The following is a 19,949-nucleotide window of genomic DNA, read 5'->3' on the forward strand; positions in this document are numbered from 1 at the left end:
CAATCCGGCCTGCTGCATCTGGAGCTGTGGCTCACGTATTCACTTTTATATGGAGAGCAGAATCTTTTGTTCTGATTCACTGCTGCTGCTGGCTTCCTACAGTGCAACGTCTACCTCGGAAGATATTATCGTTGGTGTAGGCCGCAAATTGACAGAGGCAGACTCCTACATTCAAACAAGATCAATCTGACATTACTGGGATTTTGAACCAGCATAGATGGACAAAGACAGAAGGTCAGGAGGGGCAAACAGATAACAGAGGTGTCCATCTAGTGCAATGGACGCACAGTTTGTATTTATAGACTGCTGTGAGAGTTGTTTCAGAGCTTTTAAACGGATGCTCAGTTACTTCCAGGAGAAAAAAGATAAAGGTTCAACAAGGAGGAGACGCAGGCGGATTGTAACGAGAAGTGCAATGCACGCACACACTCACACAGCTTCAGCGAAAAGAACTATTGATTGCACGGAAAGGAATATGGGTTAGGTTGTGGTTTGGAAAGGAAGCAGATAGCAGGAGCTGAAAGAGAGGAGACAAAGACAACGTGAGATGTGAGTAAAGATGCTTTTTTTTTTTTCCTTTCTTTACGCCATAGCGAGCGTGCGAGATCAGCTGAACCTCGATTTCATTTTTGAAAAACTGAAAACACTCACCACATCACACGGGCGTGTTTATGGAACATCGGCTGGTGGAAATGTGTTTAAATTCACAAAACGCTGCTGATTAGATTTCATGGCGGTACACGATTACAGAACACGATTAAGCACAAACGCAACCCAGAGATCAGAGTTATTCACAAGGAGCACACTGATACGCAGCAGTCCTGCTGAAGAACAAAACTACACAATGTCAAGAAATTTTATTAGAAAGAGACCAAAGAGTCCTCGTGTTTCAATGTAGTGAGAAAAATGTCTAATGTCAAAACTATGGACAGTCACATAATGCACCAGTCCCTTTAAAGCAACTAAAACTAATTTGTTCGCTTTTCTGAGATATAAGGATTCTATGTTTTTCTAGGTCCTATATGGATCTCCAAAAGGCGTTTTAAAAAAAGGCAACTGGACTTGTAGAGTTTCTTGAAGAGGGTTTTTCGCTGCTCATCCGAGTAGCTTCTCCAGTTCTAAGAGACTGGTGGGAAGGTGAGGTTCAAACAAAACCCATCAGAAACTTGCTTGACGTCGTACATGGATGCAACTTTGGGTTCTTAAAAAGTATTACTGGCAACTTTCAACCAGAGAAAACTAACAGAACAGAAGCGGATGTTCATATTCAACCTCGCAAACCCTTTAAACTTTGGTAGTGAAGTCAAACAATACGATTTAAATATTATCTTTATGTTTGGGGACTTTATGTACTAGCATGGTGCTAGAAAACACAGGCAGGCTTCACTGAGACATTTGACCACAGCGTAAAAAAGATCAGTCAAAGTCGCCATAATTGTTGGTGCTTATAGATTTATCTTACGTGACCTTTACCACCACAGGAGGCTGAATCATCTCTGAGCAGTAACGCTCCGCTCCTCCTCCTCTTTGCTGATTTCACCCTGCAGTCACTGGGCATAGTGACGTCTCTGATGTAAACTCCCTCTAACACAAATGCCAACATTATTTCATGTTGCTGTCCCCCGAAGGTGTTAGGCACACAGCGATGCACATTAAATCATGCTTGGCCAGGCCAATGATGTCTACATGCGTGCGTAACCTGGTTTAAAGCTGACACACAGCATGCGGACCACCGCTGGATGGGTCTTTTCCCTCACACTATAGATGGTGAACTAAGACGATTACCACCAGACCCCAGAGTATGCTCGCCTCATTTCCCTAGTGATGTACAGTGATGTTAGGCACAAAAGAGTGACACAACCGGAGTGAATATAGTCTGTGAGGTGATAATGTCTGTGTGTGTTTTTAGCAAGTAAAGCTATTAAGCTCTGGGATTAAGCTGCTACAACAGATATTCTGTTAGCACGCACACTGACAAACCCACACAGTGTTTGAAACAAACAGGTCCTCTGTCTTATTCACGTTATCAGGATCTGATTCCTGAAAACACTGCAGCATGTGAACATCCTGTTCGGGTTTCTCTGATACGTAAATTATGATATGTAAATAAAGTACTCAGCTGTGGGAACATGAATCTTGACATTTGTCACATGGGACCCGACAAATTAATGCTATTGATTGAAGTAGATATGAGCGTAAAATACCAGAGCAGCACAAACATCTCAACCTAGAACCTCTTTCCTGAACTCAATACAATTTGAATGATCCTGACACTAATTTATAGCAGATAACAGAACCTATCCAAATTAGGACTACACTCATAAATCTTCCTAATGCATACTACAACTAGGTACACGTTAATGTAAACATTGACCAAATGATTAACTCAAAAAATGAACTAACAGATTAACTCAAAAACAAAACTATTGTTTATGGCAGCCCCGTTGTCACGCTCACTGTAAAATCTAATGTGCACATGAACAGACTCACAAATCAGTTTCAGTTTTTAAGAGGAAAAGGACGTTTTTATGTAGCATGGAGGGCGATCTGGATCTAGAGTAAAAGAGACGCAGATACTTGTGTAAGTACCCGGGGAATTGGATGCCAACTTAAAGCAGCCATATTGATCAGCTGATGTATTAACTCAAATGCAATGACCTTACATTAGTCATTTACACTGGCTTGCGGTTCACTACAGAAGCAAAACCCATCAAACGAGGGCCACAAATTACAACGCAGAAGTCTGCCAAGTCTGCAATCACTCTACAGTAAAAGGGCAATCGATGTTTATATTAAACCACTTTCTGTTGCCAGACATTGTTGACGCGTCATCAAAACATAGCAAGAAACTGTTTCTGCAAGTTCACCCAAAATTTGATTTCTCACAGTAAAAATATCAAACTGACGCCAATGTACACTCACTTGCCACTTTATTAGGTACACCTGTTGTTGCTTGGTAATACAAATTGCTAATCAGCCAATCACATGGCTGCAGTTCAATGCATTTAGGCATGTAGAGGTGATCGAGACAACTTACTGAAGTTCAAACCGAGCATCAGAACGGGAAAGAAATGGGACTTAAGTGACTTTGAACGTGGTGTGGTTGTTGGTGCCAGGTGGGCTGGTTAGAGTATTACAAAAACTGCTCATCCACTGAGGCTACTTCACTGTACTCCAATGGCCTCCACAGTCACCAGATCTCAATCCAATAGAGCACCTTTGGGATGTGGTGGAGATTTGCATCATTGATGTGCAGTCGAGGAATCTGCAGCAACTGCCCGATACTATCATGTCAATATGGACCAAAATCTCTGAGGAATATTTCCAACAGCTTGTTGAAACGAAGAATCAACCTTTTACCAGCAAGGTGTACCTAATAAAGTGTCCATGACTGTATTTTGACAGAGAATTGACAAATTCATCCCTTTTTTTTAATACAGTAAGAGCTCAAGGAAGGTCGACTTAATTGTTCCAACTCACAGCTGTTGCTAAGTAACCAGCTTTTAGACGTCTCCCTTACTGCGAAAAGTATCGACACATATTCTCAAACCGGCCCTAGTGACTTCAGCAGAAGCTGCAGCGACAATGATGCAACAATTATAAAACCTAGGCACGACAAAAAAAAAAAAAAAAAAAAGACAAAGAAAAAATAGCCTTGAATCGATAAGAGGAAATATCCCTGTCATTACGTAGCACAGGGAAGATGGTGAACCAGGAAAATTCACACAGCAAGGACACGCACAGATCAGGACGCGAGGTGACTTTTAAACACTGGGTTACTGCTGTTGTCGACAGAATATAAAACAAAGACAGACAGACAGACAGCAGAGCACCGCCGGCATAAATATGGATGAGGAAGCTTTACGCCACAGCCTGATAGGATGTTTGATGCGATGCAAGACACAGAATCAATATCTGCGGTAAAGAAAAGATAAAGTCGCGCCAATTTGTCTGGCATTTAACTTGAAATATTTTATCTCGCAGGTTTACTCAGGCTGCCCGCTATTAGTGAGCGCGGAGCACTTGGTCTTTTAACGTTGTAATTTCTGAGTGTAATAAACCACCAAGGCTATGCTAATAGCGTGTGTCCATTTTACTACCCCATCTGGTATTTTTTATGTAATTTCATATGCATGCTGGTGTTTTTAGCGGGTGACTGTGCCACAAAGGCCGAGGATGTAAATCACAGACATGTAAGTGTGTGTTTGTTGTGATAAAATAGGTCAGTGCATGCACAACAATAGTACAGAGATAGAAAGGGAGAGGTGCCTTCAGGCGGGATTTGCTCCTTTCTGAATACAGCCTGCTGCTTTCTATGTAGTAAAAACACATTGCACGCATGTGTGACTACAAACACGCACCAGCTACTATTAGCGTAACATCTCCGCTAGAGCCCTAACATCTGAACAAATTCAATCTCAAACGTGCCTTTGGAGAAACATCCTTACATTTCATCTCCTGTTAAACGTTTTCAATAAAGAGCAAAACAGAGTGTGGCCTGATCATGTGCTCTTTGTCCTATCAGTTCATTGGTTAGCCGCTCTGTTGTGCTCCACAGGCCACAACATAATAGGAAGTGTGCATCAATCTTTAATGTGACATTTAACACAAACACACAAATGGACACACACTTTCTCGAGCTCACACACCAAGTGGAGGCTGTTTGAGATAATTGACCACATGTAAATGCCCGGAATGAAAATAAAGTGCTGCTGACTTATTGCCCTCTCTCACCTTTCTTCTTCTCTCGCCATTTTTTTCCCTTTTGTTGTCGTTTTTCTTGAATTTCGCTTTGATCGACAATTTCTTCGCCTCTTCATTTCCTAGGCTTTGTTCCTAATCTCTCGTGCTCATCTCTTGTGCTCTTTCCTCATCTTTCAGTTCTGCTGTTCGATGCACTTCACAGGAGCCAGTTCAAAGTTGAGTTCACACAGATTAAAACAAACCAGGTGATATTTAGTCCATGACTCTGAATTTTTATGAGTGCTAAAAATGAACCAGTCCGAGGTCATGATGCGCAGCTCTTTTGATCTATTCTTTATCAGTTGGACCTCCTCTAACACATTGCTCATCCAGTTGCAAAAACTTCTCAAATGAAATACAGTTAACGAATACATAGGTAAGCACACAGATTAGTTTTAAAAACCAAAGCTGTTGGTCTGTTATCGTCATTAATCCTTAATCCTTAATGTTTTCCAAGAATTTCCAGTGGCACGCTGCAAGTCACTTTCAGGGAAACCTGGACCCTTGTTGCTGCATGGCTCGCTACAAATCTAAGTTGAGTTCAACCGCTCATGTTTCTATATATCTGCAAGAATATAGCTGCCCATTATGTAATTATGTAGAGTTATGTAACTGAAAGTGTGAACATAGTTTTAGCTTAACTGAATAAGAACACAAACCTAGATGCCCAATTTGGCAAGCAACCAATTATTTCCCCACTGTATAATTTTTATTCCCCCCAATGTCAGCGCTCTGAATCCACGCTCTCATTGAGTATTATTTATTGGTGCACTTCCACTCCTGACCAGATAATACCACTGTGATACATTGATGGCAGGGTGGCGCTGTAGCGCTCCTGCCAGCTCAAATCCAGTGAGGTGAAGAAGACCAGCAGCGAGTGAGGGGATGCAGATGGAGCGTGTTAAGAGTGGCAGAAAGAGAAACGAAGATTCAAAATAAGTTGGGAAAACGAAAATCTTTTTTACCAAGGTCGATTCCACCGCAGTGTATGTTGTATGATTGAAGTCTGTATGATTAATTGGGGCATGTTTTGTCATATGTTACTTGGTTCCTTGCACTAAATGTCTTTGTATTTGAAGATATAGGCCCAAGGCCTAGTAATGATCCATGTCCTTCTTCAAATATTTCAGAGTACTTCACTTATTTCTTTATTTAAAGAAGCCATATAGATGTTCGGACATTTTTGCACAATAACCAGTGTCATTTATTTTCCAAATGAATTTGTGATAGTATTTATATTGCAAATTTATGCTATATATACCCATATTTAACATTTTGGCCCTCCACTGGTATGAATTTGAGCTCCCCTGAACTAAAACATAGCAAAGTTAGACAAAAGTTTCTCTCTCGGTGGTTGGTTATTTTCTCTGATTACCTAAGGAAATACTTTTGAAATCAGTGTCTGGTTTTAATTTGGTTTTATAGCCACATTAAGCCCCTGTTGCACCAAAGCAACTGTTGCTGTGGTTACCCACTCGTTAACCAGCTGAGTATTATTTTATTTTGCCAGACTCCTGCCATCTTATTGGAAATCTTTTTTTTTTTTTTTGCTCCTGACTGCGGAGACGGCACAAAGTGGGTGCAGTCACTTTGTGTCATGTACTGAGAACATTGAGGACATAACCCAGCCACACAGGAGAAATCAAAATGCAGGCAAATAAAGCCTTGATTCCATATTGAATTAGTGATATGATTACTGAAGCACATGTGAGGCAGCTTCGTGGGATCACAGGTGAATTTAACGTAACGTTAATAACTCTCTCCTTCACTCTGTTTTGTCACTGTAATTTCACTGAATGTATGATGCACAGTTAAACAAGCTACAAGAACAAACACGGCACTTGACGAAAATTACTCCTTCTTCTTCCTCTCTCCTCCACCCTCCGTTTCTTTCTCCTCCTTCTCTCTCCCCCCTCGTTGTGCTCTCCTGCTGTGTCTTTCTCTCCACACCCACACACAGGCACTCAACATAAATTAGGCCTGGTACTTATAATGGTGACTGATTGTGTGTCGCAATAGCTAGTGCATGATCACATTTAGAAGATTATATATAAACAGTGGCGTGTGTGCATTTGTGTGTTTGAGGTTTTTTTTTTTCTTAATGGTTGTTGGGTTACTAATGACTAATGTATTGATTTGAGAAACCAAGGACATGAAATGAGCCCAAACCCTGTTTATCCACCCTTCAGGTCACCACGCTGTGTGTCACGTATGAAAGGGAATCCTTAATTTTCTGAGCATATTACCACACACCCTGCTTGTGTTAGCCAATTTGAACTGGGACCAATATTATAAATGTCACTTTTCCCCTGAACAATATCTTAGAAGAAAACCTTTGTCCACGAACTCAAACTTGTGAAATACACTCTGGGCCTGATTTACTAAAGGTTTGCGGATGCAAAAATGTACGCAAACGTCATTACACACGTAAACTGATGATGAAACTGATCCACTAAGGGGGCGCGATGAGGGTTGAATCTGTCAAACAGGCTAAAAAGAGCGTGTAATTCATTTAGTGCATTTGGTTTAATGCAGGGGTCTTTTTCAGGGACCTTGAACTTGAAAGATTAAGTAGGGGCCCCCTACCTACTATATGTGTTCTATATTAAACTCGGCCTAGTGCTACTTACAAATATACATTATTATTATTAGCATTTTGCATTCAAGATTAAGCTATTCAAATAATACATGTTCAAATTTCAAACATGTGCAACAGTATGGTGGCCATGCAACATCCATACACATACATACCCTTACATTTAAATATAGCTAAATGTAGTAGGGACAATGAATCACCAAAACCTTTTGGCCTCAGTTGGCTGATGGGAGCGAGTTGCACTGTTAGCTTCTCTTCTGATTCTTTTTCTTTTGGATTTCGCTAGGCTCTCAGTCAATTGCAGGAAACCTGATAAAGTCAATGTGTAATATGTGGCCTCATGATTGGATCAGCAGTGATAGGGGCGGGGCTTACTGAGTACAGGAGGCTTTGATGGACAGGTCTCAGCTAGTGTGGCACTCTGTGGCACTCTGACCGAAATAATGTGTCGGAGAATATGCAAATTGATTATTTAACGCACGCAGTTTGATTTACTTAAGTTGAATCTGGTTGTGGAGACCGTTTTTTTTGCGCCTATATTTAGCGCATTTCAAAGCCAAGTCTTCATCTTACAGCTGTGGCATAAATGACTGTGGTTATTGCTATTGCTGAGAGAATGAATCTTTCCTGCTTGTGTCAACATTTTTGGAATGACACAAGCAAAAATAATTGAGACATATCACCCATCCAGTCGTGGCATTTTTGAGCCACGAGTTTTATTTGCTGAGGTATTATTTTGTTCTTTTTCTGCTGGTTATGTTAATATTTCTTTGCCGTAACTCCAAAATATGTTTATTTGCCTCCAACACCTCCAATTCCACGGCTGCTCTCCCATATTCATTCTGGTGGAAAGCGGTGGCAGGTGCAAAATCCTCATTTCAATATGGCGGCCCCCATTACTTTCACACCTGTTGTTGAGCATGCAATCTTAGTAGATTACCCACAACACGCAAACCAATAACGCACACAATCTATAAGCTCTATAATTTAGTGCCTCTTATTTGCGATCTTAGTAAAAAACGCTTTGTCTTTAAAGTAGCTGCTCTGTACTATCCTAAAATAACAATTACAAATGAAATTTTAGCTTCTGTGTTTAGCTTTTTAGCATTTCAAGAATTTAGCCTGAATCCTGTGATTTACTGGAATGGTTAAAATGTGGCACAACGCTGATTCTATGAAGCAAACTTTTTATCTGTTTGTTATGTAATTAATTTCTTGATTCTGTGACTCGTCCACTCATCACAGGGTTAAAGGTTCCTTGGTCAAGACACTGAATGGCAATTTTGAGCATGTGCATCAATGGGGCGTAGGATTGAATGACAGTTTGTACACACGTGCTAACTGTACTAACTGTACTTTACCGTACTAACTCATACCCATAACAAGTGGCCACAAGTATTGTACGTACTACTGCGCTGAGTCGTTGAGCTGGTACTCTCGGGCGCGGCTGAAGCACTCCTGGATGCCTGAGTCGGACCACAGACGCATCATGGCGCCGAGCAGCTCGGCGGAGTAAGGCTCCGTGTCCTCCATACGACTGACCACATCGCACACCATCTTAGCATCCGCCTGAGGGAAACACAAGAGGAACGAGGTTAGTATTCTTTGTGTGGTGAAGAAAAGGAGGCTTCATTATCATGAAGCGGTGTAAAAAATATGTTAAGAAGCAGGAGCATCCCAGCGCGCCACGCGGCATACAAAGATTTATTTTAGTACACTCATATTTTATCAAAGGCATACTGGAAAAACAAGGGGGGAATACTGTAACGTAGTGGAGAAGGATTAACAGAGGATGAGAACGAAAGGAGAGAAAAAGGGGTTGATTAAAATCCTGTTTGGATTTGTTTGGATTGCATCTTAATTTCTTTAAGATAAGATTAAGATCTTTAGGTATTTGGGATTAGAAGGACCTACAAAAATGATGTGGACACAGTGGTTATTTCACTGTATACAACAATTTAAGTCACCAATGTGTACCAAAGTATTAAACAGTTTATTTTAATGCAAAAGAAGAATTGTAAACAATGAAATCCCGACGTCCTCAAACGAGTACAAGTGAGTTTGTTCAATTTGCATGTTATATCGAACTAGAATAGTTAAAAACCACAGATGAATATGTGCATTGACCCTTCGCTACCAGTACATGGCAAACAAAAGTGTCTCCTCATGAGGACAACAGGTCTAAACGAAGCAGAATAAGCGGCAACAAACCTAAAACATAATGCCCCCATATGAGGACGCCAGGTCTCAGGAGGTTAAAAAAAAATGGTACAAGAGAGGAGAAGATTACGAGAGGAGAGAATAGAACGAAAACCTTTCCGGTGCTATTTGCTCTATTTATTCTTACAGATTACAGAATTAGTCCGTACAGAGGCTCAGACTGTACAGCTGTAGGAACACACCATAGAGCTGATGCAGTTTATGAAGAGGGCGGAGTTCAAACTCGATTTAAATGTGATCCGATTTCAATGTGGGCAAACCTTTGCCCAAATCATTTTATTGATTGTTTTTATCTGCAGAAAAGCCAAAGAGGAGGCTGTTGTTGTGCAGCTGCGCTCTGGCGTTGGTTCCTTCAGGGTTAGAGTCTGCTGATCTGCACTGACCTCCTTCCTGATAAAGACCACAGATAAATAAGTGCCTGCTAACCAATATATAACTGAAGAGGAGGCGCTGTTTAACAAAAAGCTGCTTAGGTCATATGATTACAAATATCCAAAAATGCCAGCTGTGGTTAATATGAGAATATCTAAACTGATTTATGGCTTTACATAAGTGCACGTGTGTACTCTTTATTTATACAGATATATGGTGGAGACTAATCTGCCAGAATCCAGATTATACTTCTTTGCCGAAAATTCGCACTGCTTCGAACTGCTTAGGTTTGAGTAAACCAGCTGCGCAGGTCTTCAGCAGTTGATCCCTGCCCCCATTTTCTCTTTTGCTCTTCTCTATTATTGATTTCATTTCCCAGCACTCACACCCTACATGATCATTCTAGCTCGCTGTAATAGTGGCAGGACACAGAGGCCCTGACCTTTGTACTCCTTTATCAGCACACGAAGACACTGCTCATATGTCCTGTGCAATTTGTAAAAGAGCAACCTCGGCCTGCAGTAATGACCAGTTTGTCTTTTGCAGGAAAAATACTAAGCGTCTATATTACAGTTCCAGATACTATTACAGTGTAGAAAAGAGAGTCTGCTGCTGAAACTATAATAGGTTTAAGATCTAATTAAGTTTTAACTGCACATTATGTGGTATATGATCCTTCAATTAATTGGGAAATCATTAACATTTTAGCTATTTTTAGTGCTAATCTAATCTCTTTTTGAATAGGATATGTCAATTATCACCCAAATATAATAATCAGTTCATTATTCACATTTTGTCTTGTTTACACAAAGTGAGGGCATAGATTTCAACATAAATATAACAATGGTGACAAACATACTCAGTTCACTCTGGGTCTATAAACTTGATACATGAATCTCCGCGGTCACAAAAACTGCTGTGTAAGACGGAAACACTGCGAACGTAGTTAAATACTGAACGAAACTGAAAAGCGCTGAAATCAAAACATCTGTGCAATATTACAACAGGCTCACACCATCGCTGGAGCAATATATAATCAAGTTTATGTCATAAATGATTGTTTTTTTCTTTTCTTTTGGAGAAATGGCATGAAGTCCGAATGAGCGTCGTTCTTCCCCTCCCTGTAATTTTAGCCAGACATTGTAATTAGATTTCACAGCACTCAGCCTGAATTTACAATAACTGAAGGAGTGATCTATTTGAGTTTCCACATCGCCCCGAAATTAGGAGCACGCAGGGCAATCAGGCAGACATAATAACAGATCACCTGAGTAGATTTGGCAGAGTATGAAAATGCTTCATCAGCAACCAGTCAGAATAAAAAAAAAAAAAAAAAAACACATCCAGCCTGACATGTTCACATGTTAGGGCATCAAAAAAAAGGACAATTTCATTTAGTGGAAGAACTCACCAAAGGGGTTAAATGCAAAGATTCAGCAAATTAAAAAACGACTCTACCACATCCTACTGATTATTTATATTTTTAACTCTGTTCTCACTTTCATTTTCTTGTTCTGTCGGTCTTCCTCTGTGTTCTCGTCCACCAAAACTAGTTTGGTTCAGTCTAAATGAAGCTTGATCTTTTGGTACAACGGAGTAAAACCTTCTATAAAGAATATTGGTGTCATTAAAGTTTGTTTGCATTGTGAAAGTTAATCCAGAAAACAGTCCCAGGACATATAAAATGGGAGTAGAGATTAAAAGGCTAACCCGTTATATTAACATGTCAAGATGATCCGCTAAGAAAGCAGATGTACTGAACATTAACTTTAAGGCGTGTTCAGGAAGCTGGGTTCATTTTAAATCCAGCTCAAAGGCAAATCTTAAAGGGCCACAAATAAAGTTTTCAATGAGCCAAAGGTCCATCTGTTGAGGTCGACAAAGCCACATGCCATACTATTATATAATATTCAAAACAACAATAAAAATATACACAGAAAACATACTAAAATACAATGCAATTTCCATTTGGACATAAATTCAAATAAATACTTGAATAAAACAAAACTCCTGCCACAGAGGTTAAAGAACTTTTTTAAATAAATAAACACAAAGAACCATAAGAAAGAAGGAAAAATGTATTTCTGTTCTAAGGTGAATCAAGTGTCTGGGTTTTTAATCGGAACATTTGTGGGCGGCGCCAACCCTAGGACTGTAGAAGCTGCTTGAGATGAGAGCCACTCTTGATAACCATCATCACAACCTTTGCATAATGCTTTTTTTTTGTGAATTTCTCACACATAAGCTGGGTGTTGTAATTAGCAGACTTTATTTCTTCTCATTCTTCTCATCAGTGTGTTGGTGACCATTTTAAAAATAATTCCATAATTAAGTATAAATTAGAGCTACGTATGGGAAATGCCTGATTTGATTAATATATCAGATTCTGAGCCCTCGCTCCACCCCAGCTCCTCCCATTCATCCAAATATCACCTCTCCTTCCTTAAGATAACCCCAAAGACAGCACCTATTAAATGGTATGCCGACTTTATGTCATCACTGCTCCTACTTTCCTCTGTTGTACGGAGTCTGTTTAAAGCCATTTGTGAAGAAAGAAGCCAAGTTTACTTATCTGAAATGATCTAGCTGATAAGCAGTACTATTTCCCCTGTGCTGATTTCAGCAGAGAGCTGCAACTCAACATCTCAGTGACGAGCAAATGCTTCACTGCTCAAATGAGTCAGGGCCGTGTTAATGAATGTAGCACGGCAATGGTAAAATACGTGGAGGAAAACCCCGGCACCGTTTCGGTGAGATAGGATCTGCGTGATAGCGTATAATGCTGAGTAAACGAAAAAATAAAACAACAAACTGATGACCCCAAAAAAAGATTGAACACGAGATTGAGACTCAACAGGCAGACATGACATTAAACAACACATGCATTTAACAGCCACCCTGTTATACTACGTCCTTCTTCCAACTGTTAATCCACAACTGTAGGTGTGAAAGCAGGTAGTATTCATCCCGTGTTGTGTGCGCTGTAGGTGTGCTCTGTAAATGCCGGCAGACTATGATTTGAACTGAATCACTGTTCAATAAGACGCCAACAAAGCTATAATTTTCTTTTTCACTCAGTTTGCTCACTCACTGTCCATCACTCTCCGTAACTCAGTATGCCAGCTCTCCACCTACCTGACCTTATCCAGTCACCGGGTCCTTCTTTCAGCCATTAGTAATCCCCCCCATCCCTCCGTCAGTCTCTTTCTACCTGACCTCTATCCGTACTCATCTCTTTATAGCATTTTTCTGCCCTTCATCTATCCTTCCATCTGAGCTCACGGCCATGTTTGCTTTACACTCTGTTATTACTCCCCTGGCATCATGTTGCCCTCCTCCTTTTTTCTTTTTTTTTCCTCTCTCTTCTACATTTCTGTCAGTCCCGTTGACTTTTATTCTTCACACATCTTGTCGCCCTTTGGTTAATTTCCCGTTCCCTATCTTTATTTTTTGATAACCTCCCTCTATTTTCACTCCCCCTCGCCTTTCAATCATCAGACTCTTCTCTATCTTTCCCACCTTTATGATAAGGGACAAGAGCTGCACTGTCCTCTGTTGTGTGAAACCATTTTTGTCTCATTGATCATTGATTTATTTTTAGTGTATGAGTTTTACATATATACTGTTTGTATCAAGTTTCTTTCCCTGGTGACAGCCTTTCTTTTTATGTGACTGCAGCGCAAGTACTACAAGCACACACATTCATGTGCATGTTGTGCTATTTCAAACTAAAGTTTATGGAAATTGTATGTAATTGTATGTATCTGCAGCAATGACTGGCGAGTGAGACATGGTGACTCCTTCACTCTACCTGCGTACCTTATCACTGCCCTAGGACCAAGTCCCTACTGTAAATAATCTTTATAGCCGTCTTGAGCCAGGAAGTGGAGGTGTGGTGATGTATAAGTTCTGTAGTGGCTGTTCACGCCAGATACACATTCCTCTGTGGCACTTGAACGAGCCTTCTCCTCAGCTCCTCTGATAGCAACATCACTCGGACGCAGCGGCGTCATGAATTTATAATGTAAAGCTTTTTATCTGAGCTCACCTTTGGAGCCCCCTATGTTAATCATGTGAGGGGTAAAACAATACAGGAGGACACTGAAACGAAAGCAGGGACAGTGTCAGGGAAAACAAAAGGGGTTGGTGTGAATGGAGTGCATATATTACCATCTGTAATAATCAGATCATTTATATAATATTATATACATGATAATGGTTGCGTTTGCTTGCCAGATTCAATCGGTCAAATTGAGAAAATGGACTAGACGGAGCAGACTGTATGCGGTATATTTTCTAACAGTGTAGCATGAAGGAGTTCACGCTTAGTGGTGCAATAACACAGTTTTTTTGTGTCTGAAGGTTAAATCCTAATAAACTGACCCAAAGTATTTTCACCAACATTGATTAGTATAATCACATGTCGTTATTTGTTGAATCTTCTCATTCAACATGTATCAGCAGTAATAGGCATCCATTTCTTTGCAAAAAAAGAAAATATATCACCATCAGCACCAAACTTATTATGAAATTGGTGGGGAAAAAAAGGTTGTGGAACACTTTAAATTAATCAGGTGGCTAGAAACATCACTTAAAAATAATGTTCAGTTTGATGACCAGTTAGGTATAGACCAATTCACAGCTTGTGTGATGTATTTTGAGGGGCGGGGCTTAGCTGGAGGCAAAACTTCTCAAATACCTTAGCTTGTAAACACCGGTTAGCATATTTCAACTGACTGTTTTGGCAAGAATGGATGAGGAAAATGCATATTTTAGAGAATATAATAATACACTCACTCCCCGAGGCCGTGCGTGTTATTTTAGGACGTTGATTCTGACTGAAGGGACTACATTCACGAAGCCTCCAACAAAGAGATTACAAGAAGTAAGTGGAACTACTGTAGAGGGTAATATATGTAATGTAATATATATAATAATGATTTAGTCTAGCCCATAACATTAACCAGGCTGAAAATGATGATGCATTATATATTAATCTTACCTGTTATGAAGTGTTCACTGCAAACATGAGTGTTGTTGTGATTTTTTTGTATATCTGAGTGTGTACATGTTTACAATTTATTTTATTTTATCTTATTTTATATTTTTTGTGCAACAAACCCCAAAGCAAATTCCTTGTATGTACAAATATAGTCTTTTCAGATCCAGATTCTGATTTTCTCACTCCTGTCCTTTCTTTTAATCGCGTTCAACCAAGTCGGCTACTACTGGCAGTGGCTGGCACACGACAAAACTTCAAGTTAGTGTTTGTGCTTTTTTTGGATTTGGCACCCAAAGCCACAGCATGACTGTTGACAGTGACAATGTTTGCCTCAAGCTTCCCTCTGTTTTGCCTCCAGCTAACACTATGATGTAGGCCATGAAGGGGTCTATAACACCTTTATAAATCAAAGATATAATGTACCTGTCTGCTAGTAATAGAAACTAAAAATATTATTATGTACCTACATTGGTATGTTCTAACATATCCCACTTCTATCATTGTGTCAGATTTAAAACGGTTATTTGAATGAAAGGTGGAGTCGACTGACGGTTGAAACACCTTGTCAGCGACCTTTTAAATCTCTGAACTCAGTTGGACACACACAAACACCCACATATACACACTTAGAGACAGTTCGCTGTCAGGGAGTATTTATGAAACTGAATGCGTGCATTATTTATTTAGGGTATCCACAGTTTTGATAGTTTAGTGTTTAGTTTTCAGTTGAATTTAGGGTTATTTTTTGTCTACTTTTACATTAGGTATTGTGGTTACAGAGCAGATGTGGCACTGTGACATCACTGGTTTGACTCCCCTCTGTACTCAGATCTCTTGCCATGGCTGCCCACAGCTCCAACTGTACATGCAGCGGGTAAATGCAGAAAACAAATTACCTGTATAAATGGGAAAATAAAGCAGTTCTTTAAAACTTAAGTGTGTATGTGTTTGTTGCGTTTTAATAACGCATACTCGCTCTCTGTTTACCTGCTCTGAATCTCCGCCTGGACAATGAATAGGCAATCAATCCAACATCCTCTGCATCTGTTCCTTTCTCTGCCTCCTGACTACTCTCTTAACGTTCAATAGCCAATCAGAGCATTTCAGCACTTACTGTAGGACCTTTCACTTCTCTGTTTTTGCCTCTGATCTACAGTCAATCATCCATGCACGGTACACAAAAACACGCCCACCAGCTATTCATCTCTTCGTCAATGCAAACTAAACACACATTTGGTCCGTTTAGAGTAACACACCTCGAGACCTTAAGAGTTAAAAATGTGAATTTCAGTTACCGACATACGTCACAAACGTCACCTGTTTTCTACTTTCTACCATTTACTAAGAACTGAGAAGTGTGGTGAAGAAGTCTTTCTCCTCCCCCCATATCCCCCACTGACCACACTCACATCCTGTTTAATAATACTGCAGCAGAGTGCACACATGAGATAAGATGGGAACAACCCTCAGCTGCATGGTCCCATTGAGCCTTTAAGATGCTTCATCAGTTGCACTGTATAAGTAAAATGAAACGTCTTGAACATGTCTATACGTCACTGAACTGAATTTCAAAATGTGAAACTATTATTGAAACAAAGGTGCATGAATTTTACAGGGGCCTTCTAACTGCTGTAAATCTGACCTACTTTACGCAATCAACATCTGAACTCAGTGCATGCTGATGCTACTGACTTTGCTAATTAACAGTAAACTGCTGAGGCTGATTTACAAACTCGTATTCTTAATGTAACCTTTGTTTTAATGACTGCGATTTCATAATTCAGTGCTAATTTTGTTTTGTGGTGGGAAAGGTGTGGCAGTGTTCCCCTCTACATCGAATAAAAGTTAGAAATAGGACTTAAAGACACCGTGTTTTATAGTTTTTCAACTTGGTGTAATTATTTTGTGACTGTATGCGAGAAAATCTGGCCGACAAAATAAACACAGAGGGGCTCTATTTGACTCATTTGCCCTCTGAAAGTGTCATTGGTACTCTGGCTGTGATAATGTCCACCAGCTACAGTTAAACCCGAGTTCACAGTCTGCTCTTTGGCCACGCTCCCTCCAAAAACATAAACCTGATGCTCTCTCCGTCTGTCGCTCTCTACTCAGCACCGATCCCACTCACAGGGATTTGATTTGATGTAAATGTGTTTTGGGTGAGAAGTAGAGCTGTGTTCCAGCTTCCTCCCCGCTACTGATGCCCTGTCCTCACTGCGAACAGCCACGCAAAGCCTGATACAGAAGGAGAGACGGAGTGAGTGTGCGTACATCTGGGTGTGTGGGTATGAATGAAGGACAGGAAGAAGAAATGGAGCCTGTTTGTGTGTTTGTGTGCGCGTTCAGACAGAGTGTGTCTCAGTTTAAAGTGCCGGGCAGCGGTCCACGGACACACTTAAAACCCACAGTCAAAGCCAAGGATATTGTCCAAACAGACACACTGGAAGGCATAGTGTCTGTCTGCGTTTGTGTGTGTTTGAGAACCAGTTTTAGTTTTTACACCATCAGAGTGAGGAAGTTTGTGCAAAGTGAGGACATTTTGGCCTCACTTAATTACAAAGCTGTTTGAGGATTAAGACTTTGTTTGAGGGTAAATGTTGTAACTATCAGGTTATGGATGAGGGTAACGGTTATTTTAGAGCAGTGCTTCTCAAACTTTTTTTGGTCGCGCCGCCACTGCAGTAACCTTGAATCTCCACCGAACGCATCTGCAGCGCGGGTTGCGGCTAGACAGTAGATTGCAAGCAATTCAAGTCACTGTTTCCTACAGTGTGCGTCCTAGAAGCGTGGTGCCGTGCCGCTAAATATAGGTGGCTGTTCATTTTTTCCGGATTTAGGCTTGGAAACCACGTCAATACAAGCAAATCAAATCGTCGGGGCAGGAAATCCATCGTTGGAAACCGGGGTTATTGTCAAGAAAGAAGGCGCATTAAATTGAACATTCCTGCTGTGTATCACACCCCGTCTGTCATGTCTCCATGACCCACTCTTGCCCAGCAACTGACTATTACTTGTATTGGGGAAGTTTGAGTAATTTCATTCTTCCTTCATCATTTCTGCCTCAGTCGCACTGCTGTGATCTGACTGTAATATTCACCAATTGTGACTGTAATAATAATGAATAATATTCACCAAGGTGGCGATCTTATTTTAGCTCATGCGTATGCTGAGGTATTCTAATCAACAAAAAGAGCTCAGTTTTTTAAACGATTCCTCACAAACCAAATACTGGACTTTGTCTCGATTGACAGCTCATACTGTCACTGTCTCAAGTCAGTTGAAAACCTAAGTGAAGTATTGACGCATCCCAGGAATTATATTTCCCCGACAGACCGGGCTGCTCGACTAAACGGGTTTCTTGAAAGCCCCTGCCCTGAAGCAGTAACGACGTTACAGACAGTAACTAGTTTACTAAATGCACCAAATGCTTCTAGACCGTCTTGCCTGACGAGCAAGTCAACTATGAAATCAATGTATCTTAAACTGTCTCCACCCCTCAGCGATCTAATCTTGCTGCAGCCATTCATCACCATCATTAATAACCTGAAATTAAAAGCTGACTTTTATTATTTTATTATTTTGTTTTACAAACTTGAGTGATTTACACAACATATGTTGTTGCAGTGACCAAAGCTCAAAGTGAAACTAATTAAAAAATGTTTATCTTAAGCATCTTAATTGATGCTTGATGTAATTACACATGTAATCATGGTGTGGCACATTTTACGAGGCTGTCATGACCACTCTCAGTTATTTTAAACCACCGACTGTACAGACTATGGACAACTCATCGTGACGTCACCCATTGGATTCTGAACCTTAAAAAATGAAGCCCAAAGGTCACTATGCTGGCTGTGTTGTACTCCGTCCACAGTCAGATACTCTAAATATGGACATATGGGTCGTGTTGGGGCGGAGCTAAACCAGCCTGGAGTTGAGACTCGCCCCCCCCCAAATCTACGCTACCTGTTAGCTCAGGCTAATGAATGTCACTCAAAGTAGAAATGCCTTTAATTATGCAGAATATTAAACCTTAATAAAAAAAAAAATCAATTAATGACTTACAAAAAAAATAATGTTGAGTTTTTTTAACATGGGGGTCTATGGGGATTTGCTCCCCTTTGGGGCTTGCCCCAAGTGGCCACAGAATGAACTGCAGTTTTTTGCACTTCTGCGTGGGCTTCATCGTTCAGACCCAGAGGTTGCCACCTGTTTTAAACAAATGCTTAATACCAATACCATGACCATATCCTGCTTTACATTCAGTCAAGTGCCTAATGAACTGGCAAATGAGTGTAAATAAAAATGCTGATTTGCTTATGAAATCTTAGCCACATAGCTACGATATGTCTAAGTCAAAGGCAAATCAGTAGAGGACATCTAAAACAGGTTCATTATGGTGAATATACGCAAGTAAAGTTTGCCTGGGCTGCAACACAGCCGAACAAGATCCCATTTATGATGAAGTTAGCATTCAGCAGAAAAGATACCAGCACTAATGAAGAAAACCTCCAAATCCTAAAAAATCGTTCGACAACAACAACAAAAAAACAATAAAAACAAAACATGACTGGCATTATCTAAGAACGATTGGTGCTCTTTTTCTTTGTCCTCCTGCCCTTCCTTTTCTCTCTTCTATTTTTGGACTTGAGTTCAGTCTTTGTCAATCACGCCTCTTCTTCTTCTCTCTCTCCTAGCTCAGTCTAACCTTTATCATTTCTCCTCAAGCCAAACATGACGTCAATCTAACCGAGCAGCCTACAGAAACAAACAACAACAACCAAAAAAAAAAAAGACATGGCGACTTTAAGTACACCCTCCTGTTGTTTGCCTCTCCACACCTCCTGCAGTCTCTCCACATTTATCCCTCCACTTTATTATTTCATCTTCATTAGAATCTCTTTCCTCCCCTCTACTCCTGTCGTCTGCTGGCGGGGCGAGACGCCCCACCTTCTCGCTCCGTCTCCTTGTCTTTTTTTTTTCTTTTTGGCTTTCTCTCACCCTTCGCTCCATCTC

The 19,949-nt window shown here is 40.4% G+C and overlaps 1 protein-coding gene across 2 annotated transcripts in view; it reads right to left on the reverse strand.

Moving 5' to 3' along the window:
• gnao1a (guanine nucleotide binding protein (G protein), alpha activating activity polypeptide O, a) overlaps nt 1-19,949 on the reverse strand; it is a 97,904-nt gene that overhangs the window by 21,526 nt on the left and 56,429 nt on the right. For both annotated transcript variants that reach the window (XM_047596419.1, XM_047596420.1), the window contains exon 4: nt 8,748-8,908. In XM_047596419.1, the coding sequence (XP_047452375.1) occupies nt 8,748-8,908 (161 nt within the window). The remainder of the gene's footprint in view (nt 1-8,747; nt 8,909-19,949) is intronic.

Source organism: Mugil cephalus, chromosome 10 (assembly GCF_022458985.1).
Source record: "Mugil cephalus isolate CIBA_MC_2020 chromosome 10, CIBA_Mcephalus_1.1, whole genome shotgun sequence".
NCBI classification, from domain to species: Eukaryota; Metazoa; Chordata; class Actinopteri; order Mugiliformes; family Mugilidae; genus Mugil; species Mugil cephalus.